This window comes from Pristiophorus japonicus, chromosome 4, assembly GCF_044704955.1.
Source record: "Pristiophorus japonicus isolate sPriJap1 chromosome 4, sPriJap1.hap1, whole genome shotgun sequence".
NCBI classification, from domain to species: Eukaryota; Metazoa; Chordata; class Chondrichthyes; family Pristiophoridae; genus Pristiophorus; species Pristiophorus japonicus.
Window position 1 is genome coordinate 297,759,469 of NC_091980.1, and position 25,164 is coordinate 297,784,632.

The 25,164-nt window shown below is 45.8% G+C and overlaps 1 protein-coding gene across 2 annotated transcripts in view; it reads right to left on the bottom strand.

The window, feature by feature from the left end:
* The window catches only part of LOC139263476 (serine palmitoyltransferase 2-like), a 206,951-nt gene extending 197,147 nt beyond the window's left edge, over window positions 1-9,804 (bottom strand). For both annotated transcript variants that reach the window (XM_070879615.1, XM_070879616.1), the window contains exon 1: window positions 9,297-9,804. In XM_070879615.1, coding sequence (XP_070735716.1) covers window positions 9,297-9,431 — 135 coding nt within the window. In that variant the 5' untranslated portion in view covers window positions 9,432-9,804. The remainder of the gene's footprint in view (window positions 1-9,296) is intronic.
* Window positions 9,805-25,164: the final 15,360 nt, after the last annotated feature.

Below are 25,164 nucleotides of genomic sequence, written 5' to 3' on the forward strand. Positions count from 1 at the left end.
GGCCAGAGGACCTGCAAGTTGGTGCAGACTACCGAGGATTTTTTTAGGCGCCGTTTTAGGCGCAAAAAACGGGCACCCAGCTCGGAGGGACGCCCGTTTTTTTTCTTGTGGAAACTTGGGCCCTAAGTGACTAAGCATTATGAATAGCAAGTACATTTTACTGGTCAACTGGAAGACTTAATTTTAAACCAATAGCAAGGCAAAATTTAATGGCACTATTCTACCCTCAGTTAGCTTGTCTCCAAGTTAGAAGGTTGTGGGTTCTAAGTCCCACTCCAGAACTGGAGCACATAATCTAGGCAGACACTTCAACAGTATTGAGGGAGTGCTGTATTGTTGTAGATCCAGGTTTACTTTAAGCTGCGCAGCTCTAGACCAGGCCGGGGGCCGCGCAGACTGCTCCTTCCGCTCCCCGGCCTGCTCTGATGGTGCTCGCAGGCTGGGGAGCAGAAGGAGCAGCGTGGCAGCATACCACTCCAGGTAGCAGCACATGCTGGAGCAGGAGAGCAATGGCAGTGAAGAGGGACATCAAGATCCAGGTCAGTGATTGGAGCATGGGCAGGTACAGCAGGAACGGCAAGGTCGGGGCGAATGAGCAGCGAGAGATTGTCGAGGGACGTGATCGGGGCCCAGGGGCAGCACAGGTCAGCCTACACTGCGATGTGCACACTGGGACCGTGCAGCAGAGCTGGTCTCCAGTCATCTTGGTTAATCCTTGCAACTGGACCAAGACCTAGCTCTGTGAAGCCCGTGTGGTGGCTGGTGTGCAACGGCCACCACACATTAAAAAAATCCACGCACAGGCTTCTTCCACCCTTCAAGATTTAGTTCAGGAGCTGAAATTTTAGGTCCTTCATTGAAGCACCTGTGTACTTTGACGATTCGAGGGACTGCCTATGATGATCTCTAGACCTCCCGTGCAGCCTGCTCTTCAATTGGAAAAACTGTGCATGCACGGTATTTTGAATGGGCCGCGCACCCAAAAAATTAAACGGGAACATTATTGGAGATGCCATCTCGTGGGTGAAACTTTAAACCATCCGCTTGCTCAGGTGCACATTAAGCAGGGTGTTCTCCCAGCCTCCTGGTCAACATTCATCCTTCACACAACATCACCCAAAACAATTAACTGATCACCCATTGCGTTGCGGTTTGTGGGAGCCCTGCTGTCATGTTAAACAAAAACAACAGTTGCTCACCTTCAAAAAAAATTCAGGACGCCCCGAGTACTTGAAAGTCATAAAGAAAGCATAGTCACTGCTTTTAGGCAAAGGTGTTAGCCAACAGAAGGAGGAGATAAATGATTAGTTAATCTCTGGTGGTGTTGCCCAGGATAGAACTCCCTGCTCTTCTTTGGAAAAAGTGGCATGAATGCACTTTTTCACAACAGAAGAGCAGACGAGGCCTTAGCTTATCACATCTGAAATATGGGATTTGCAACAATGTAGCACGCCCTCAGTATGCACTTAAATATCATTTTAGAGTATGTGCCCATGTCCTGGAGTGGGCCTTGAACCCACAGCCTTCCGATGCAGACGAGAGTGCTACCCACTAAGAGAAGTTGATACTTTCTGCAAGTCTTTTCTTAGAATTAATTGAGTATCGTATCCAACTATTGTCTCAAAACATTCCCACAGATCCATTTATTCTCTAATGTGCAAGCTGCTCACAATTATTTCAGGCTTTATTAAGAGTCACAAGAATAAATCACAACATTTAGTAGAGTAATCTCAGCACCACTATAAAACCCGTTTTCTATACACCCATATATCTATATATGAAATGCCCTAATGGAGAGGGGAAATCTTGAACAGATGCAATTTATCATTTTCATTTATTGGTGCTTTCTTACATTTCAACGATTTACATGGATACAACAGTTAAGCATGGTTTTCACATCACTGTTTATTTCTTGTGGAATAAATGATCAAAAGTACCCAAGATGGCGACGACTGCAACTGAATGGGGTCCGGAAGATTGATTACATGACTAATCTACAACCTTCTTTGGTATATTAAAGCCATTGATTAATAGTCTTCACAAAAAAAAAGGTTGAAATCGCAGATGGTCATCTCCACAACTATGGTAATGATGCTAGAATACCATAACAGAAAATTGACAAGTCACTGTAAATCAGGGGCCCTAATTAATTCCTGCTTTAAGCAGAGAGTTAGTGCCAGCAGCAAGAGGATTAATGGCCGGTGCCATTACTACTGATGTGCCAAGAAACGGTCCGCAGATGATCAGTAATAAATTCTATGGACTGTCTATACATTAATGGATATACAATTAAGACAGTTTCAATGACTTGAGTGAAGGTGTTCATTTAAATGGTGGATTTTTGGAAGAACTGCAGATCAAGCACAGATTCATTATGTCCAAGTGCTGCTCTGCTCCATTCTATTTGAACATGTGCCACCACCAATTGTGGAGAGTTAGAAAGGCTAATAGGATGAAACAACTTGCTTTCCAATGATTGCTCTCAAGACCCAGGTAAAGCCCACTTACACTGTTGGTGGCAATTGCAGTATGGCACAAATACTGTTGATGGAATTGAACGGTACTAACATTTGTTTTCAATGAAAGATGTGTTGCTGAGCAGAACAATCATATGAAAGCTCCCGTTAAGTCCACCAGATCCAAACAAATTTAGCAGAAGCTGACAATCTGGGATTGTTAACTAGTCATCCAAAACTTGGCTGCCCATGTCTGAACTCTCACCAAGGTCCGCTCACCCATCACTCCTTTTCTGACTGACCTACATTGACTCCCAGTTAAGCAACGCCTTGATTTTAAAATTCTCACCCTTATTTTCAAATCCCCACGTGGCCTCACCCATCCCCATCTTTTCCAGCCCCACAACCCTCCCAGAAATCAGAGCTCCTCTATTTCTGGCCTCTTGCGCATGCCTGATTTTAATCACTCCATCGGCAGCCATGCTTTCAGCTACCAAGGCCAAAGCTCCGGAACTCCCTCCCTAAACCTCTCCGTCTCTCGACCTCTTTCCTCCTTCAAGACACTCCTTAAAACCTACTTCTGATCAAGCTTTTGGCCACCTGTCCTAATATCACCATGTGACTCAGTCAAATTTTGTCTGATAAAAGGTTAAAGGTGCTATTTAAATACAAGTTGTTGTTGTTGATTGGAATTTTAATAGTTAAGAATTCTGTATATAATGACCATAGGAACGAGTAGGCTATTCAGCCAGAGCCTGTTCTGCCATTCAAGGAGATCATGACTGATCTGCGACCTAACTCCATATGCCTGCTTTTGGCCCATATCCATTAATACTTTTGGTTAACAAAAAGCTATCAATCTCAGATTTAAAATTAATTGAACTACCATCGATTGCCGTTTGCAGAAGAGTGTTCCAAACTTCTACCACCCTTTGTGTGTAGAAGTGTTTCCTATTTCCACTCCTGAAAGGTCTGGCTCAAGTCCTAGAATCCCCAACCAGCAGAAATAGTCTCTCTCTCTATCTTCCTTATCAGTTCCCCTTAATATCCTGAAAACTTCAAAATCAGATCATCCTTAACCTTCTAAATCATATTAAAAAGTATTAAAAGTAATACCCTTAAACTGGGTGCTGTAATGCTCCTTTAAAAAAATAATTACATTGTAAATACTAAGACAATTGATAATGATTAGGAATGTGAACAATGAAAAATATCTGAAGATCAGTGACAGCTTTCAAGGGACAAGCATGCTAATTACCATAATATCATGGGTACATTAAAAAGTCCATTACCACTCGTCTTCAATCAACAATGATTTAATGCAGATTTGTCAGCAGAATTGCATTAGGAAATGAAGCAATTGTTTCTGTAAAGAAGCAATGATTTCCATTGTACATCACATCACCCAGGACTAACAGCATTCTGCCTCCGTCAGACTTGCTGGAAGCTTTAACAAGTGCGAGAAGTTTTCCCCAGCAAGATTTCATCCTGTCTGGGCTGTGTTGGGAAACTCTTGTTATGCGATTCTTTAGATGAACAACCCCTTCTCCACTTAGTTTTATTCAGCTTACTTGAAAACAAAAAGTGACATATGCCTCCTTTCCATAAAGCTATAGCATTACTGTACTGTGTTTTTACATTTCAGCAAAGAGTTTTTTTTAATATCAGGAAAATGCACAGTATTATACAAATTAAGGCAATTGTAAATCAAAACTAGCACGGTCATACTGATAAAGCATAAAATGCATTGACTAACTAAAAATCTGCTATACCCCTAATCCAGATGGACAGTTTTGCACACAATAACCCATCTAAAAGTGGGCAAAATAACAAAACTCCAGTTACTACAACAACCAACTTTTTTTGTTTTAAAAACAAAGCAAAGACTCCCAAGGAACCTTCACTGCCTTTTTAAAAAAAAAAAGGCCAGAAAATCTCAGTAGTCAATACAAGACTTGAATGATATACCATGATTAGCTGAACCATTGCTAAACTCGGTTTCCAGGTGTGGCATCAATACAATCGAGAACACACAGAACAAGTTCAGCAACCTGATGGATTGGTTGGCAAGAAATACTGCATAACAACACACACAGAACTGTGGCGAAGAGCTATCAACATAAATACACCAGCCTGTCCCCCAGTCACCAAGATCCACGGCATGGCCCTGGACAATGTGGACCATTTCCCATACCTCGGGAGGCTCTTTTCCTCAGTCTGCTCTTGTTGATAAGAGTGTTTGAAGACCAGGCCCTCAAATCTGCCAAAGCTCATGGTCTACAGGGCTGTAGTAATACCCGCCCTCCTGTATGGCTCAGAAACATGGACCAGGTACAGTAGACACCTCAAGTCGCTGGACAAATACCACCAACGATGTCTCCGCAAGATCCTCAAATCCTCTGGGAGGACAGATGCACCAAAATTATCGTCCTCGACCAGGCCAACATCCCCAGCATTGAAGCACTGACCACACTTGATCAGCTCGACTGGGCAGGCCACATCGTTCGCATGCCAGACACGAGACTCCCAAAGCAAGCGCTCTACTCAGAACTCCTTCACAGCAAACGAGCCAAAGGTGGGCAGAGGAAACGTTACAAGGACACCCTCAAAGCCTCCCTGATAAAATGCAACATCCCCACTGACACCTGGGAGTCCCTGGTCAAAGACCACCCCAAGTGGAGGAAGTGCATCCGAGAGGTCGCTGAGCACCGAGTCTCGTCGCTGAGAGCATGCAGAAATCAAGCACAGGCAGCGGAAAGAGCATGAGGCAAACCTGTCCCACCCACCCTTACCCTCATCGACCATCTGTCCCGCCTGTGACAGGGACTGTGGTTCTCGTATTGGACTGTTCAGCCACATAAGGACTCATTTTAAGAGTGGAAGCAAGTCTTCCTCGATTGCGAGGGACTGCATTTGATGATGATGATGAACAGAACTCTACAGGAACCTCGAGCACAATTACATCTGAGGAAACAAAACCAATAATGGTTTACAAGAGAAAACAGAGCTTCTAAGCTGTTTCACAATAACCTTGTACAAATTACTCAATTTAAAAAAATTATCTGTCGCAAGTAGATGTGAATCTCTCTTTCTCCTCCCCTTCAATTATCCATCTCCGTTACACTTTTGCAAGCCTTTGAGTTTCTGTGTTGTGCAACTTTTGTCACCAATCTCATCACTCCCGAATTCTAATCTCAGTTGGAAATACATCTCACCCTATTTTTAAAGATTAAAAATAAAGAGACGGTTTGCATTGGAGCATTTTCTTTGGAACTCCATTTCCAGTTTTAGACACAGTACCCTACGAATTCTGACATGGACACAAAAACATCAATCTCAGACAGGCAGGTAGTCATGAACAAACAAAATGGAGCCTTGCAACTCAATGTGGAGGATGTCTTCTTGGGATACAATGCCAATATTGAATATTCTGCCCAAAGAGAAAACACAAATATACAGGGCCCCTGCGCCTGATGTTTACTGGATAAATTCATTAACCAAGGCCTTAAAAGACCAGGAGTATTTTTGATTGGGACTGAGTTAGCTGGTGTTAGCCAGGGAGGCAGTACAGGAACTACAACTTGTCTGCAGATACCAGAGAGCACCCATGGAACCATATCCCAGCAATGACCAACCACCTTCAGGAGGCGAGGGGTGAAAATTGGCAAACAGAGAAATCCAATGTGCTGGATATTAAGAGCAATAATATCTATTAAAAAAAAAGTCATGACATTTTACTTTCTTGCCCATCACTAAGAACTTGATCTGGTTTCTACCTAACTAAATCACAGCAATTATAATAGAAATTTAGTATCAAAATCTGTTAACAGTTTAAATTAGAAGAGTTAATAATGTGGAACAATAACCTAAAAGGAACCCACCCACACAAGTGATGTATGATTTTTATTAACTTTGCAGGAAGGAAAAATAACAGAATCTTACAGCACAGGAAAGGTCATTTGGCCCATTGGCCTGTGCCAGCCCTTTGAAAGAGCTATCCAAATAGTTCTTGCTCTCGACTGCCACTTGAAAATTACTGGCATCACATTTAACTGTATTATACATATAAAAAGTAGAAATTTCCAATGTATGGTATGGGAACCAACAAAGGTCACAATTAAATATCTTGTGATTTTTTGATACAGAAGTCCAAATGATTAAGTGTGCTTCCTCAAAAAGACAGCGACAATTTGTTGTGCACAGCTAACTTCTTCAGCATGGGTCCACACTGAATTATTGGGCCCAAGTTTCCACATGATTCGCACCTGATTTTTAGGAGCAACTGGTGGAGAACGGACTATTTTAGAAATCGCAATTCTCCACATTTTTTTTTTCTGCAGTTCTAGTCAGGTAGAACAGTTCTAGTTTAGAACATAATTTTTTCTTCAAAAGGGGGCGTGTCTGGCCACTGACACCTGATTTGAAAGTTTCCAGTGAAAATGTACTCCAAACTAAAGTAGAATGGAGTCAGTGAAGATTTTTGTAGAACTGAAAAAAAACCTGTTCTACACATAAAAAAATCAGGCGCAGGTTACAAATTAGGCGTCCAGAACGAGGTGGGGGGGGGGGGGGAGGGAACTCATTAAATTCGACAATAAATCCTTATTTATACTTCTACAAATAAATCCAACCTGAATAAACATTTATAAGCCAAGAAAAGATTAAATAAACCATCTTCCGACCTGTGTGAAAGTGCTTCAGCCAGGGAGAATTCTGCAGCCGTTCGTGTCGCTGAGCAGGGGAGGGAGAAGGGGGGGGGGGGGGGGGGGGGGGGGAGGAGAGGTCAGGTCGGATCGGATCCAGTCCGGGAGTCGGGTCCAGTTGGGGGGGGGGGGTCGGGGAACAGGAGCGCGGGTCGGTCGGGGGGGGGAGGGGGGGAAGAGAGCGGGTGTCGGGTTCTCAGGTCAGGGGGGAGCGGGTGTTGGGTCGGGTTGGCGGGGGGGGGGGTGCGGGTATCTGGTCGGCGGGGGGAGCGCGTGTCGGTCGGGTCTGGTCGGCTGGGGGGGGGGGGGGGAAGAGAGCGGGTGTCGGGTCTGGTCGGGGGGGGGGGGGGCGGGTGTCAGGTCTTGTCGGGGGGGGGGGGGAGCAGGAGCTGGCCATGGGAGAAGCCTTATTCACGCAGCCCCAGTGAGGCCATTCAGCCAGGGCTAGGGGCTGCGTGCTTCGGGCCTCTCCCACACAGTTCGGCAATCTGGCTCTGCCCCCCCCACTGCTCGTGCTGGCTGCGCCGAGAGCCAGAGGACCTGTAAGTAGGTGGAGAATACCGAGGATTTTCTAGGCACCGTTTTAGGCGCGAAAAACGGGCGCCCAGCTCGGAGGAGCGTCCGTTTTTTTTCTTGTGGAAACTTGGGCCCATTAACACACAAATGAAAAATATAAAAGTTCTCTTTAACCACATTTGGAGGCATGCAGTTTTAAGTTTAGAAGCTTTTATTTCAGAGCTTTAGTATTGTGGCAAGACAAAGTAAATTGCCATTAAGTGATACAACACTATCAAAAGTATGGTAAATAGTAGAATTCAAACTTCATTTAACATGCAAGAACTGTTAATTCTGCTAATACGATATATTTCAAAAGTCACGATACAGAGCAATGGAATTAGTTTTAAATTGCCCGAGCAAAGAGCGAGAAGACACAATGAGCTAAATGGTCTCTTGTGATTCTAATGAACTCTACAGTGATAGCTTGTTAACTGTGAGGTGAAGCATGGCAGCGAGGAAGATTAAGAAGAGGGTTGGGGCGATGACACAGCCCTGTTTGGCCCCGGTCCGGATGTGGATTGGATTTGTAATAGATCCGCAAGATCCTACAAATCCCCTGGGAGGACAGATGCACCAACGTTAGCGTCCTCAACCAGGCAAACGTCCCCAGCATTGAAGCACTGACCACACTTGATCAGCTCGACTGGGCAGACCACATCGTTCGCATGCCAGACACGAGACTCCCAAAGCAAGCGCTCTACTCAGAACTCCTTCATGGCAAACGAGCCAAAGGTGGGCAGAGGAAACGTTACAAAGTCACCCTCAAAACCTCCCTGATAAAGTGCAACATCTCCACCGACACCTGGGAATCCCTGGCCAAAAACCACCCTAAGTGGAGGAAGTACATCCAGGAGAGCGTGAGCACCTAGAGTCTCATCGCTGAGAGCATGCAGAAATCAAGCGCAGGCAGCGGAAAGAGAATGCGGCAAATCAGTTCCACCCACCCTTTCCCCCAACGACCATCAACGACCGTGACTGGGACCATGGTTCTTGTACTGGACTGTTCAGCCACCAAAGAACTCATCTTTAGAATGGAAGCAAGTCTTCCCTAGATTCCGAGGGACTGCCTATGATGATGATAGCTAACAAGTTCAACTCTGTTAATGTTTTAATTGTTCAAATTATTCATAATAGGCATCTCAGACAAGATTAATCTCCTCTCAAAAGCCAAGCTATTGCTTTCTTATGTTCAACAAACTTTAAAGCTTGTCCATATCAGGTAACATTCATCCAAAGTGCTTTTCAGTCTCACTCAGGTATCACACCATAAAGCGAAGTTGCACTTGAGAAAGTTACTTAATAATTATACAGCAAAGTACTTAATATTGTAACAGAATCAAAGCCAAGTTATTCTCTTCACTCTCTCTGGTCTTCTACATGGCATTTTTATACAGCCCAAGCCGGTCTGGAGTTTGGATCTCTGGAGCAAAATATGCCAGTTCCCCGGGACAAGCACACCAGGGACCACCATCCTTCCCACCTCCCCCAATAGCATTGAACCCTTCTCCCCGACACTTTGCTCAGGTCGGTCTTGCATGCCCACATTCCTGGAGGGGGTGGGGCGCTTCTGCCTCCTTACCTTCCCGTTCTGGGCGAACGCCAGCTTCACGAAGCCGTTCTTCCTGGCCGTCACTTTGCCCTCCGAGTGCACCTTCTCCATGAACCCGTTGACGGTGCTGTAAATGTCCCCGTTGGGCGCCAGTTTGCTCTCCATGCCGCCTCTCCTCTCCACACACACTCCACCCTACTCGGTCCACTTCACTGTTGCTCCCTACTCGGTCCGCTTTCCAACTCAATCGCCCTTGTTCCTACTCGGTCCGCTTTACCGTTGCCCCAACTCGGTCCGCTTTAACCCCCTTTCTTCAATCGCCGATGCCCCCTACACGGTCCGCTTTCCTCCTGCCCGCCCTTACACTCTTGGACTGACTGACTTTCCGTCGCCTGTTTATATATTTTTTTTCTTCAAAAAACTATAAAAAAATATTTTCCTCCCGCCTCCGCCCAAAACACCGCTGCAGACCTTTTTAACCCGCGAAATACGTCCGCCCCGCAACAGCTGGCAAGCGAGCGTCGAACGGCGGCTCCGAGTTGGCTGAGCGACAAACACCGGAAGGACGTCACGTCACAGCCCCGGCGCCAATCGCCGTCCGCCTTCGCGCGACACGTGACCCTCTGGTGACGCAAAACGGGGCGGGACCTCACGTTCGGGCCCACGCCACGCCCCGCCCCTCACGCAGCCCATGAACTCCAGTAACCTTTGTGTGCACAGGTTAGCAAGTCAGCTAACAATAACACAACAGGCAGTGCTAGAAAAATGTTTAATTTTTTTAACCCCACTGGGCATTCTCCATTTTTTTTTAATTTTAGATTCCCCCTCCCCAGCATTTGCAGTTTAAAAAAAACATCACATAACATTTATACTTCAAAAAACATAATTTTCAGAATGCCAGAGGGGGGAATTTACACAACCATCATTTCCCCTGGTTTGGGGATGCTCTCCTTGCACGTAGGAAAAATTTTGTTCCAGATATACAACTTTTACAATTCTTCTCAGTCTCTTTCGTTTCCTGTTGCTTTCTGACTGAGTTACTGCTTTTGTTTCTCTTTGTCTGCGCCTCTTTGTCTTTTCTAATAATCCAGAAGTTATCAACAGTAATTAAAATTTACATGTAGCCCCTTTAAAATGGCACAACTAATAAGAAAAAAACCCTCAAATGAATATGCACATTCAACAAAAGGAAATTATATTTATAAAACTAAATTATAATATTATGGACATCTATAAGACACTCTGAGCCTCTTCCAACATAAAAACTTAGAAAATAGGTGCAGGAGTAGGCCATTCAGCCCTTTGAGCCTGCACCACCATTCAATAAGATCATGGTTGATCATTCCCTCAGTACCCCTTTCCTGCTTTCTCCCATACCCCTTGATCCCTTTAGCCATAAGGGCCATATCTAACTCCCTCTTGAATATATCCAATGAACTGGCATCAACAACTCTCTGCGGCAGGGAATTCCACAGGTTAACAACTCTCTGAGTGAAGAAGTTTCTCCTCTTCTTAGTCCTAAATGGCTTACCCCTTATCCTTCGACTGTCCCCTGGTTCTGGACTTCCCCAACATCAGGAACATTCTTCCTGCATCTAACCTGTCCAGTCCCGTCAGAATTTTATATGTTTCTATGAGATCCCCTCTCATCCTTTTAAACTCCAGTGAATGACACTTCAAAAGTAGATCATTGGCTGTAAGATACTTTGGGACATCGTGAGGTCGTGAAAGGTGCTATATAAACGCAAGTCTTTCTTTGCTTTTTTTCAGTTTCTCATGATTTCCCTCTTACTGAGTCTCGTCCTTTGACAGACCATCTCATATAGCAACAGTCACCAGGAATAAATGAGAAAATCTTAGTATTTTCTCCTATAATTTTGCCAACTATTTTAGAGATTTGTTTTCTATGGCTTTTTAGAAGTTTGCAAACCATTAGTAGTCTTCAGACTAACTGTGGAAAATTTCTGCCTCTGAGCTTTAACAGGGTTCTTAAAAATATTGGAATTGTATTAGTCATAATACTGCAGGTACATCCTTATGAGGGCATGACTAATGGTAAACCTAGGGCAGTGCACATTCTTCTTTCACTGTGTAATCTTGCCATTGTGCCATTCACCCATCACCCCTGAGCTCCTGATTAAGCAATGCCTCGATTTTAAAATTCTCATCCTTGTTTTCAAATCTCTCCATGGCCTCGCCCCTCCCTATCGGTGTAATCACTTCCAGCCCCACATCCCCCTGAGATACCTGTGCTCCTCTATTTCTGGCCTCTTGTGCATCCCCGATTATAATCACTCCACCATTGGTGGCCGTGCCTTCAGCTGCCAAGGCCGAAGCTCTGGAATTACCTCCCTAAATCTCTCCGCCTCTCTCTCCTCCTTTACAATGCTCCTTAAAATCTACCTCTTTGATCAAGCTTTTGCTCATCTGCCTAATTTCTCCTTATGTGGCTTAGTTTCAAATTTTGTTTGACAACGCTCCTGTGAAATGCCTGAGGGAATTTTACTACATTACTGGTGCTATATAAATACAAGTTGTGAGTCTTTTTGACTCGGAGCCAAATTGTTGTGGGTTCAAGTCCCACTTCAGGATTTAGTGCACAACGAGTGCATTGTCAGAGGTATCATCCTTTGGATGAAACAGGAAACATTATAAAATCTTGGGTTATGGGTGTCGCTGGCATGCTGGAATTTATTGCCCATCCCTAATTTTCTCTTGAGAAGGTGATGGTGAACTTTCTTCTTCAACCGCTGCAGTCCATGAGATGAAGGTATTCCCACAATGCTGTTAAGGAATGGCAATATATATCCAGGTCAGGATGGTGTGTGCCTTGGAAGGGAACTTGGAGATGATGGTGCTACCCTTGTCCATCTAGATGGTGAAGGTTGCGGGTTTGGGAGGTGCTGCTTAAGAAGCCTTGGTGAGTTGCTGCAGTATATCCTGTGAATAGTACACACTGCAGCCACGGTACACCAATGGTGGAGGGAGTGACTGTTTAAGCTAGTGGATGTGGTGCTGATTATACAGACTGCTTTGCCCTGGATGGTGTCGAGCATCTTGAGTGTTGTTGCAGCTGCATCCATCTAGGCAAATGGAGAGTATTTCATCACACTCTTGACTTGTGCCTTGTAGGTGGTGGAGAGGGTTTGGGGAGTCAGGACGTAGCTTCATGGTGATGGAGGATTGAGGGGTATGCTGGGCCAGGAGGTTACAGATTGTGATGATATACAATTTTTCTGCTGCTGTTGACCCACATGGGCCGTGCCACGATGTTACAGCCCGGCACTCCGCTTCTGTGCCAGGCTGCTGCCAAGGCACTGCGCCCCCCCAGTAGTGTAGTGGTTCCCCAATGCAGAGTCTGCAGCATGCCCTCCCCTTTAACGGAAGGGGGGGGGTCCTGTGTTCCTGCCAGCGTTACGCGCCTCTCCGTGTAGTGCTGGAAAATTCCCGAGGTTTGTGCCCCAGTCTTGACCCCCACCCCGAGAGGAAGTGGAGCACGAGAATTTGCACTCCACTTCCTCTCGGGGGGGGGGGGCGCGGTAGGCCCAATTTAGCTGCCGGGGCAAGACTTCTACACCTGGCACAGGAAGTCCCACTTCGCAGCTGTTACTGCCCCTAACCAGGGTTGTACGCAATTTCGCCCCCTAGGAGCTGTGGAGGAGCAAAGAGATTTAGCAGTCCAGGTACATAAATCACTAAAATCTAGTGCAAAAAGTAATCAAGAAGGTGAATGGAATGTTGGTCTTTATCTTGAGGGGATTCGAATTCAAAAGTGAGGAAGCGCTGCTTCATTTGTACAGAATCTTGATCAGACCCAATCTGGAGAACTGCACCAAACCTCAGTAAAGATACATTAGCCTTGGATGGGGTACAGCACAGATTCATCAGAATGATACCAGGACTTACATTAAATGGACAGGTTGCATAAACTTAACTTGTATTCCCTTGTATTTAGAAAGTTGAGGGATAATCTAATCGAAATATTTAAAATTATTAAGGATTCAATAGGGCAGATACAAGAAACTATTTCCTCTGATGGAGGATTCCAGAACAAGGGGACATAATCTTAAATTTAGAGCTAGGCCACTTAGGAGTGAAATCAGGAACTACTTTTTCACACGAAGGCTAATGGAAATTTAGAACTCGCTCCTCCAAAAGGCTGTGGATTGTGGGTCAATTGGCGTTTTCAAGAATGAGATTGACTGGCCTAGAAATTCGGGTCTTTTGCACCTCCTGTTAGTGCCCCCCAGGGAGCACCAACAGGGCACAAACGAGTTTCCACCTGGGCACGGCGGCGCTAACTATTGTGTTCCTAACACAGATGAGACTGCACACAGGGAGGTTAAAGTAACAGTGACCTCAGTCTTTAATAAGACACTCCAGAGTGAGGAACAGGCCTTAGGGGCCGGCTTATATACAGTGCTCCCAAGGGATGCTGGGATGCACTCCCTGGTGGCGGAACATGGGAGTGCATGCTTTACAGATACAGAACATCACTCCACCGCAAAGTCAAAGTGAAAACTATTTACAAGGTGAGGCGGTCGGGAGCCTTTCTTTTCTTGGTGGACCGCCTCGGTACAAATGTCTGTTCTGGTGTGTTGGCTGTGCCCTCGCTGGGCTGGCGTGTTGTTGGCCCAGCAGGGCTGCTAGGTGAGCCTGGTCTTGCTGGGCTGTTGGGCGTGATGGGTTCGATTTCCTGGTCCGGCATGGTGTCGTTGATCCTTTGGGTGTGTGTTGTGGGCTCAAAAAAGGTGGTGCATGCTGTGGGTTGTTCAGGGCAGTCTTGGAACCGCAGCCTCGTTTGGTCCAAGTGCTTTCTGCAAATTTGTCGATTGTCTAGTTTGACTACAAACACCCGACTCCCTTCTTTAGCTATCACCGTGCCTGCGATCCACTTGGGACCATGTCCATAGTTTAGCACATACACAGTGTCATTCAGATCAATTTCCCGTGACACAGTGGCGCGACCATCGTTTACATTTTGTTGCTGCCGCCTGCTCTCTACCTGATCATGCAGGTTGGGGTGAACCAGCGAGAGTCTGGTTTTAAGTGTCCTTTTCATGAGTAGCTCAGCCGGGGGCACCCCTGTGAGTGAGTGGGGTCTCGTGCGGTAATTGAGCAGTACTCGGGACAGGCGGGTTTGGAGTGAGCCTTCTGTGACTCATTTAAGGTTCTGTTTGATGGTTTGTACTGCCTGCTCTGCCTGCCCATTGGAGGCTGGTTTAAATGGGGCCGAGGTGACATGTTTGATCCCATTGGGGGTCATGAATTCTTTAAATTCGGCACTGGTGAAACATGGCCCATTGTCACTGACCAGTATGTCAGGCAGGCCGTGGGTGGCAAACATGGCCCTCAGGCTTTCAATGGTGGCGGTGGCGGTGCTTCCCGACATTATTTCACATTCAATCCATTTTGAAAAAGCATCCACCACCACCAGGAATATTTTACCGAGAAATGGGCCCGCATAGTCGATATGGATTCTCGACCATGGTCTGGAAGGCCAGGACCACAAACTAAGTGGTGCCTCTCTGGGCGCGTTGCTCAATTGAGCACATATGCTGCATTGCCGTACACAGGACTCTAAGTCAGAGTCGATACCGGGTCACCACATGTGGGATCTGGCTTTCTTCATTACTATACCCGGGTGTGTGCTGTGGAGATCCGAGATGAACGTCTCCCTGTCCTTTTTGGGTAGCACTATGCAGTTACCCCACAACAGGCAGTCTGCCTGAATGGACAGCTCGTCCTTTCGCCGCTGGAATGGCTCGATTGGCTCTTGCATTTCAACGGGGATGCTGGCTCAGCTCCCATGCAGTACACAGTTTTTTACGAGGGACAGCAGAGGATCTTGGCTGGTCCAAGTCCTAATCTGGCGGGCCATGACAGGTGATTTATTATTTTCAAACGTTTCAGGTGACAGGTGATTTATTATTTTCAAACCTCCTCCAGGTTTTGTAAGTGCTCGGCGGTGTCCCTTCCCGTGACCAATGTGTCGTCCTGAAAGACCACCGTGCGTGGTACCGACTTGAGTAGGCTCCCCATGTTTCTCTGGAAGATCGCTGCAGCCGACCGAATTCCAAACGGGCATCTGTTGAGGATGAATAGTCCCTTGTGCGTGTTGATGCAGGTGAGGCCCTTCGAAGACTCCTCCAGCTCCTGCGTCATGTAGGCCGAAGTCAGGTCGAGCTTGGTGAGCGTCTTGTCTCCTGCCAGCGTCGCAAATAGGTCGTCTGCCTTAGGTAGCAGGTATTGGTCCTGTAGTGAGAAACGATTAATAGTTACTTTATAATCGCCGCAAATCCTGACCGTGCCATCACTTTTGAGCACTGGAACAATCGGGCTGGCCCACTCGCTGAATTCCACTGGGGAGATGATGCCCTTACGTTGCAGCCTGTCCAGCTCGATTTCCACTCTCTCCCTCATCATGTGAGGTACCGCTTGCGCCTTGTAGTGAATGGGTCGTGCCTCTAGGACCAAGTGGATCTGCACCTTCGCCCCGGAAAAGTTTCCAATGCCTGGCTCCAAAAGGGAAGGAAATTTGTTAATAACCTAGGTATATGAGGCCTCATCGACATGTGATAGCACTCGGATGTCATCCCAGTTTCAGCGGATTTTGCCCAGCCAGCTCCTTCCAAGCAGTGTGGGGCAATCGCCCGGGACAATCCAGAGTGGCAGTTCGTGCACCGTGCCCTCGTAGGTGACCTTGACCATGGCACTGCCCAGGACAGTGATAAGCTCTTTGTGTACATTCTCAGTTTTGTGTGGATGGGGCTCAGGGCTGGTCTGAATGCCCTGTTGCACTACAGTCTCTCAAACATCTTTTTACTCATGGTGGATTGGCTACCGCCAGTGTCCAGTTCCATGGTTACGGGTAAGCCATTCAATTTTACGTTTAGCATTATAGGTGGACATTTCGTCGGAAATGTGTGCACCCCGTGTACTTCAGCATCTGCCTCCTCTCTCTGAGGCTCGAAATTGCTTTGATCCACCGTGGACCGATCTTCCTCTGCCACGTGGTGGTTAGCAGGTCTTGCAGAGCTTGCAGCTCGTCTGCAAGCTCGTTGGAGGTGCCCCTTTGTTCCACAGCTCTTGCAAACATAGGCTGAATGGAAGCCTCCACAACACCAACAAGGTGTGAATTGCCTTGCATTCATCCTTTGTTGGGGACTTTGAGTCATCTGGGTCACCTGAGGTCTGCTGGCAGTTGCAGACTCGTGGGTTCTGCCCTGTACATTTCTGCTCGCAAACACAGTTCCAGTTAATTTATGAACATTGCTAGCACTTGTGTGCTGAGAGATTTGTTTGGTGTTATCACTGGTGGACATAAACGCCTGTGCTATCGCAATGGCCTTACTGAGGGTCGGTGTCTCTACAGTCAAAAGTTTTCGTAGGATGGTCTCGTGGCCAATGCCCAGTACAAAAAAGTCTCTGAGCATTTGCTCCAGGTAGCCATCAAACTCACATTGTTCTGCAAGTCGCCTTAGCTCGGCGACGTAGCTCGCCACTTCCTGACCTTCAGATCGCTGGTACGTGTTGAACTGATACCTCGCCATCAGCACGCTCTCTCTTGGGTTAAGATGCTCCCGAACCAGTGTACATAGCTCTTCATACGACTTATCTGTGGGTTTCACCGGAGCCAGAAGATTCTTCATGAGGCTGTAGGTCGGTGCCCCGCAGACTGTGAGGAGGACCGCTCTCCTTTTTGCAGCGCTTCCTTCTCCGTCCAGCTCATTGGCTACAAAGTACTGGTCTAGCCGTTCGACATAGGCTTCCCAGCCCTCACCCTCCGAAAACTTCTCCAGGATGCCCACAGTTTGCTGCATCTTTGCGTTGGATTCGTATTCTCGTCGCCAGTTATTGTGTTCCTAACACAGAGGAGGCTGCACACAGGGAGGTTAAAGTAACAGTGACCTCAGTCTTTAATAAGACACTCCAGAGTGAGGAACAGGCCTTGGGGGCCGGCTTATATACAGTGCTCCCAAGGGATGCTGGGATCTCTTGGGACTTCAGGGGATGAGCTCCCTGGTGGCGGAACATGGGAGTGCATGCTTTACAGATATGCAATACTAACGACTTCCGATAAATTAGTCGGAAGTTTAACGGCGGCGGCAACCCATCGAGCCACACCGGTGGTGATGACATCATCACTGTGCGTAGTGCCCTGGACCCTAAATTGGGTATCGCCCCCTGATGCTGTGCCGGGCAATGACGACGACAGCTTCAGGGGATGTGAACCGGGTAGCCGAGCTTTCACAGGGCGCAACTTAAAAGGGAGGTGTGAGGCTTGTGTGCCGGGCTGTTGGCATGGCAGCCCCGCTCCCCGGTGTTCCAGTTAGGACCCTTTCAATTAATGCAGAGTTTTCAGCTTGGGCCTTTCCCCGCCCCGCTCCCGACGCATCCGCCGCAGAATTGAAATGGAGCGCGTTATTTTGCGCTCCACTTTCGGGGACGGTAACCCCAATTTCTCGCGAGAAGCGAATCTTCTGTGCCTGGCGCAAAGTCCTGCCTCTCGCGAGTGTTACCGGTACCAAATTTTTTCCCCATAGAGTTTTATTCAGTCAGGGTATCCAAGGGATATGGAACAAAGGTGGGTAAATGGAGTTGACGTACAAATCAGCCATGATTAATAGAATGATAGAGCAGGCTTGAGTGGTTGAATGGCCTACTCCTGTTCCTACATTCCCTATATGTAAATAGCTTGCAGACACTCAATATCCAGGCCCAAATATGAAGAATGGCCACGACGGAGAGGTGACAGAAGGCGGCCAGCCAGTCAAAAGGGAGCAAATTCAGGAGGAAAGAAATAGAAATTGGGATGGAGACGGAGAGAAGTGTAAAAAGACAGCTTATGACTCAACAATATATTAATAATTCAGACCTGTATTTGCATGGAGTGGCCTGCAAAGAGAACCTGAAGTCAGAAATGACCCCCATAGACTGGACTTCAAATATTGGGCCGGAGTTTGCTTCCAATTGCCCATAGACTTTCCATGTCAAGTGTCTGTCAGCAGGCCATTCAAACGGTGCAGTGCCCTCTACAGAGCAATCTGGGACCTGTGTGAAACACAGAAACATAGAAACATAGAAAATAGGTGCAGAAGCAGGCTATTCAGCTCCATTCAATACGATCATGGCTGATCATGCAACCTCAGTATCCCACCCCTGCCTTCTTTCAATACCCCCTGATCCCTTTAGCCGGAAGGGCCACATCTAACTCCCTTTTGAATATATCCAACAAACTGGACTCAACAACTTTCTGTGGCAGAGAATTCCACAGGTTCACAACTCTCTGGATGAAAAAGTTTCTCCTCATCTCGGCCCAAATGGCTTACCCCTTATCTTTAGACTGTGACCCCTGGCTCTGGACTTCCCCAACATCGGGAACATTCTTCCTGCATCTAACCTGTCCAGTCCCGTCAGAATGTTAGAAGTTTCTATGAGAGCCCCTCTCTTTCTTCTAAATTCCAGTGAGTATAAACCTAGCTGATCCAGTCTTTCCTCATAGGTCAGTCCTGCCATCCCGGGAATCAGGGCAAGCAATGGTGTAACTTCTTAACCAATCAGATTGAAAGATCGTTAATGAGCAATGCAGAGTCTGAATCATATGCAGAAAGTGAAATAAATGAGGGAAAGAAAGATGGGATTAAGAGAGAGAGAGTGATAAAAGAGACAGAAAAAAAAGTTTTAAAAAAGTTAAAACTTAAAAAAAATCTCCAACAATAATTACAATCTGGAGGAATGAGACTCCACACTTGTAAAAGATAGTTTTCAATGCCAGAGAGGTTGTTCTTCAGTAATTAAGACTTATCACGCAGTTGAAAAGGGTATTTAGACTTACATTCACAAGCGCTACCTTTCTGTGGCCCTATGTACGACATTATGTACAAGAACTTCACAACCTTCAATACATTTGAATGGGGAGCCAGACAACGAGATGCTGTTTTCACCCAGTTTACGGAGGAGCGATGCATCTCAGACAGCAACTTCCAAACTTCCGTGTATAATGTGCATGTGCAGTCGCCGGAGGTAGCTGTCTGATTTGCGCATAATTAACGATGGGCGCTTTAGTCCCACTGTTATTTTCACAGCAAAATCCAGCCCATTATTTAGCATCAGTATCATACGGACCCCTTCGTAGACAAATTTAGACAAGTCTTCTAGACTTTTTTGACGATGTAACTAGTAGAGTGGATAAGGGAGAACTAGTGGATGTGGTGTATTTGGACTTTCAAAAGGCTTTTAACAAGGTCCCAAACAAGAGATTAGTGTGCAAAATTAAGGAACATGGGATTGAGGGTAATGTATTGACGTGGATAGAGAACTGATTGGTAGACAGGAAGCAAAGAGTGGGAATAAATGGGTCCTTTTCAGAATGGCAGGCAGTGACTAGTGGGGTACCGCAAGGTTCGGTGCTGGGACCTCAACTATTTACAATATAAATTAATGATTTAGACGAAGGAATTGAATGTAATATCTCCAAGTTTGCAGATGACACTAAGCTGGGTGGCAGTGTGAGCTGCGAGGAGGATGCTAAGAGGCTGCAAGGTGACTTGGACAGGTTAGGTGAGTGGGCAAATGCATGGCAGATGCAGTATAATGTGGATAAGTGTGAGGTTATCCACTTTGGTGGCAAAAACAGGAAGGCAGATTATTATCTGAATGGTGACAGATTAGTAAAAGGGGAGGTGCATGGTACATCAGTCATTGAAAGTAGGCATGCAGGTACAGCAGGCAGTTAAGAAAGCAAATGGCATGTTGGCCTTCATAGCGCGAGGATTTGAGTATAGGAGCAGGGAGGTCTTGCTGCAGTTGTACAGGGCCTTGGTGAGACCACACCTTGAGTATTATGTGCAGTTTTGGTCTCCTAACCTGAGGAAGGACATTCTTGCTATTGAGGGAGTGCAGCAAAGGTTTACCAGACTGATTCCCGGGATGGCAGGACTGACATATGAAGAAAGACTGGATCGACTAGGCTTATATTCACTGGACTTTAGAAGAATGAGAGAGGATCTCATAGAAACGTATATAATTCTGACGGGATTGGACAGGTTAGATGCAGGAAGAATGTTCCCGATTATAGGTAAGTCTTGAACCAGGGGTCACAGTCTAAGGATAAGGGGTAAGCCATTTAGGACCGAGATGAGGAGAAACCTTTTCACTCAGAGAATTGTGAACCTGTGGAATTCTCTACCACAGAAAGTTGTTGAGTCCAGTTCATTGGATAGATTCAAAAGGGTGTTAGATGTGGCCCTTACAGCTAAAGGGATCAAGGGGTATAGAAAGAAGACAGGAGTGGGATACTGAAGTTGCATGATCAGCCATGAACTTATTGAATGGTGGTGCAGGCTCGAAGGGCCGAACGGCCTACTCCTGTACCTATTTTCTATGTGTCTATGTTTCTATGTTACATAACGGAGGATAATGGCGAGAATCCCTTCATCAGAGAATGTGTGTGAATTGATTACCATTCACACTGATACAAAGCTTCATATATTAGAAATAAGGATAATACTACTGAATCTATAGAACCCATTGATAGCAGTAAAATTTATTGTTAAGTTAGTAAAAAGGAGAGCTGTAATCTTTATGCATCTTGTCCGTAAACACCATAGTGGAATATATTTAATCTATTTCCATAACTAGCAGGGTCTCTGTGGGCCAATTAAATTTGTCCAAATACAAATCTGTGAGAAGCCTTTTCCCAGTGGGAGCTGTGGCACATCATTGGCGAGCCTCCCCATCATATTTTTTATAAAGTTTAAAATTTATTTCCGAAAACCAAAATACATTTTTAACTAGTTCTATGTTTAAAGAAAAAGAATGTAATGTTTCTTTAACAACAATAGTAATCATTATAAAGACTGACTGTAAAATGTTGCCATGACTTGGAGCGACTGCAGCTGCCCCGTAATTGGTTTACACATGAGACTAATGGCACCTGAATTCACTGATAGACCTTCTGATACTGGCTTCTCATCAAGTGTTTTGTTCATCCTCTCCCTTGCTCTCTCCTGCCGTGCTCTCTCTCACTCTCTCCCTCTGCCTGTCTTCCTCTCTTATTCTTTCTCCCTCTTCGTCTCTCTTTCTCTCTCTCTCCCTCTTTCTCTATCTCTGTTTCCCTTTCTTCCTCTCTCTGTCTGTCTTTGTCTGTCTCTCTCTCTCTTGCTCCCTTCTACTGTGCTCTGTCTCCCTCTGTCTCTCTTTCTTTCTCCCTGTCTTTCTGTCTCTCTCTGTCTTTCTGTCTATCACTCCCTGTCTCTCTCTTTCTTTCTCACTGTCTCTCTGTCTATCTCTCTTGCCTCCTCCTCTGTGATCTGTCTCTCTCTGTCTGTTTCTCTCTCCCCCTCCCTCCCGTTCTCTCTATGTTTCTCAAATTAGATGGTGTCAGGATGGAACTCCAGGAGATATTTTTGCTCTGTGTACAAAGTTACAGAATACTTTTTCAACTAACCTGTAATTATAAACCAGGGGTGGTTTAGTGGAACATTCCTGCATTCTCACAGGAAAATATATGCAGTGTTAGTGACTGTTGCATCAACAGGTTGCAAAGTATTATGATAGCCATATAGTGTTAGCTTTAGTTTCCTGGTTCTCAAACATTGGCTGGTAATTCAGCAGTCTATTATTTGCAGTGCTATATGATACCAGTACCTCATCTCCTGTGCACTAAGGTGTGGCTGCCTGGTTTGTTGTACAATACTGTGAGAGTTAAGGTGGGGTTGACACACCTTAGACTCTATCTTAATCCGCCTGAAAGGCTCAGAGTTACTTGTCTCTTTTCACAAGAAGATTATTTAGCTTCACTGAGTCAACATTGCTTTTCTGATGTATCATTGACAGGGTTATAGTGCACTAGATGGTTAATTATGTCTGGTTAGGTCTATATAACTGGGCACTAATTCTGCACACACCCAGAGAGTGAGAGAGACTATAACTAGAATCATAGAATGGTTACAGCACGGAAGAAGGCCATTTGACCCGTTGAGCACGTGGTGGCTCTTAGCTAGTCCCACTCCCCCGCCCTTTCCCCGTAGCACTAAACAAAAAATTCCTTCAGATACTTATGTCACTTCATCCTGAAAGATAAAATTGGGTCTACCTCTATCACCCTTTCAGGCAGTGCATTCCAGATCTTAACCACTCGCTACATAAAAAAGTTTTTTCTTCCATCGCCTTTGGTTCTTTTGCCAATCACCTTAAATCTGTGTCCACTGGTTCTTAACCCTTCCGCCAATGGGAACAGTTTCTCTCTATCTACTCTGTCCAGACCCCTCATGATTTTGAACACCTCTATCACATCTCCTCGCAATCTTCTCTGCCCGAAGGAAAACAACCCCAGCTTCTCCAGTCTAGCCACGTAACTGAAGTCCCTCATCCCTGGAATCAATCTAATGCAACACTATCATGATTTATAGGAGGGGGGGTCAACTTTCATGTCCCTTATGCGCTGATTTTGGAAACACGGGGGTAAATTTTGAGTGTAGTGTGATAGTGTAAAACGTGTAATAGCAACATGCCTGGTAAGAGACAGAACCTACAAACACCCCTGTACAAGGCAAATCTCATTGGGGTGGTGCCCACCATGTCTTAATCCTCGGCCTTTTAGCTTTGGCAAAGGGAACTGAAGTGTTGTGATGTCTCGTAAGGCTTGCTCAATATTTCTTCCTGCATTGTGACACTCCCCTTTAATTGTCCCGACCTTTTTAAAGTTAATTTGCATGCAATATTCTCTCCCACCACTAGGGTCTTCTTCAGACCCGTCTGAGTCTGCACTTGGAATTGTGAATAATTATTCAAATGAGGTTAAGCCAGAGAATTGAGAGTGCTATTTACACCTCAGATTCAGCTGGGACTGGCACCAGTTCCGAATCACTTAGAACTGATTTAGACCCACAGGACGTGAAATTCAACTGAGGCAGAGGACACAAAAGTGGATCGGTCGCCTGCTGTACACCTCTTTATCGTCGCTGGGTCAAAGTCCTGAAACTCCCTCCCTAACAGCACTGTGGGAGTACCTTCACCACAGAGTCACAAGGGCAATTAGGGATGGGCAATTAATGCTGGCCATACATAGAAAACCTAGAAAACATAGAAAATAGGTGCAGGAGTAGGCCATTCAGCCCTTCTAGCCAGCGACGTCCACATCCCATGATCAAACAAAATAAAACCCCGCCCAATATTCCTTTCCATTGACGTCACTAGACTAACTGCTGCCTGATCACCCTCACTGAAGTCTTTTTTCCTCATTTCTGTGACTGTGCCTTTCATCAATGTTACTCCTCCTCCTTTCCCATTTTTCCGGACTTTTACTAAAGATTGTGTGGCCTGCAATAGTTAGCTCCCAATCTTGCCCAGTTTGTATCCAGATCTCTGTAATGCCTCCTACATCATACCCTTGAAGCAGAATTTGTGTTTCTGACTCATTTCCTTTATTTTTTATGCTACATGCAATTGTGTACAGAATTCCTGTTTCGATTACTGTTTTCACCCTGTCCATGTGCCCTGATGGCGCAATCCTCACACTCTATAACTTATCGCACTGTTTGTTACTGATGCTCTGTACATTTCTATACAGGATATTTAATATGTTCTTATTTTGCATTATATAAGAACATAAGAATTAGGAGCAGGAGTAGGTCCTGCGGCCCCTTGAGCCTGCTCCATCTTTCAATAAGATCCTGGCTGATCTTCGGCCTCAACACCTTCCGGCCCAATCGCCATATCCCTTGAATCCCTCAGTGTCCAAAAATCTATCGATCTCTATCTTGAATATTCTCAACGACTGAGCCCTCCTCAGTAGAGAATTCCAAAGATTCACCACCCTCTGAGTGAAAACATTTCTCCTCATCTCTGTCCTAAATGGCCGACCCCTTATTCTGAGACTGTGACCCCTGGTTCTAGACTCTCCAGCAAATGAAACACCCTCTCAGTATCTACTCTGTCAAGCACTGTAAGAATTGTATACTTTTTAATGAGATTACCTCTCATTCTTCTAAACTCCAGAGAATATAGGGCCATTCTACTCAAGGGAGATTATTTTATTACTTCTTTCTACAACCTTATCTGTTCCCGGAGTATTTATTTTATCTTTATTACTTTTTGAACCTGACTTTTGCTCTTACATAGAAACATAGAAACATAGAAAATAGGTGCAGGAGTAGGCCATTCGGCCCTTCGAGCCTGCACCGCCATTCAATGAGTTCACGGCTGAACATGCAACTTCACCTACCCCATTCCTGCTTTCTCGCCATACCCCTTGATCCCCCTAGTAGTAAGGACTACATCTAACTCCTTTTTGAATATATTTAGTGAATTGGCCTCAACAACTTTCTATGGTAGAGAATTCCACAGATTCACCACTCTCTGGGTGAAGAAGTTTCTCCTCATCTCGGTCCTAAATGGCTTACCCCTTATCCTTAGACTGTGACCCCTGGTTCTGGACTTCCCCAACATTGGGAACATTCTTCCTGCATCTAAACTGTCTAAACCCGTCAGAATTTTAAACGTTTCTATGGGATCCCCTCTCATTCTTCTGAACTCGTGAATACAAGCCCAGTTGATCCAGTCTTTCTTGATATGTCAGTCCCGCCATCCCGGGAATCAGTCAGGTGAACCTTCGCTGCACTCCCTCAATAGCAAGAATGTCCTTCCTCAGGTTAGGAGACCAAAACTGTACACAATACTCCAGGTGTGGCCTCACTAAGGCCCTGTACAACTGTAGCAACACCTCCCTGCCCCTGTACTCAAATCCCCTCGCTATGAAGGCCAACATGCCATTTGCTTTCTTAACCGCCTGCTGTACCTGTATGCCAACCTTCAATGACTGATGTACCAGGTCTCGTTGCACCTCCCCTTTTCCTAATCTGTCACCATTCAGATAATAGTCTGTCTCTCTGTT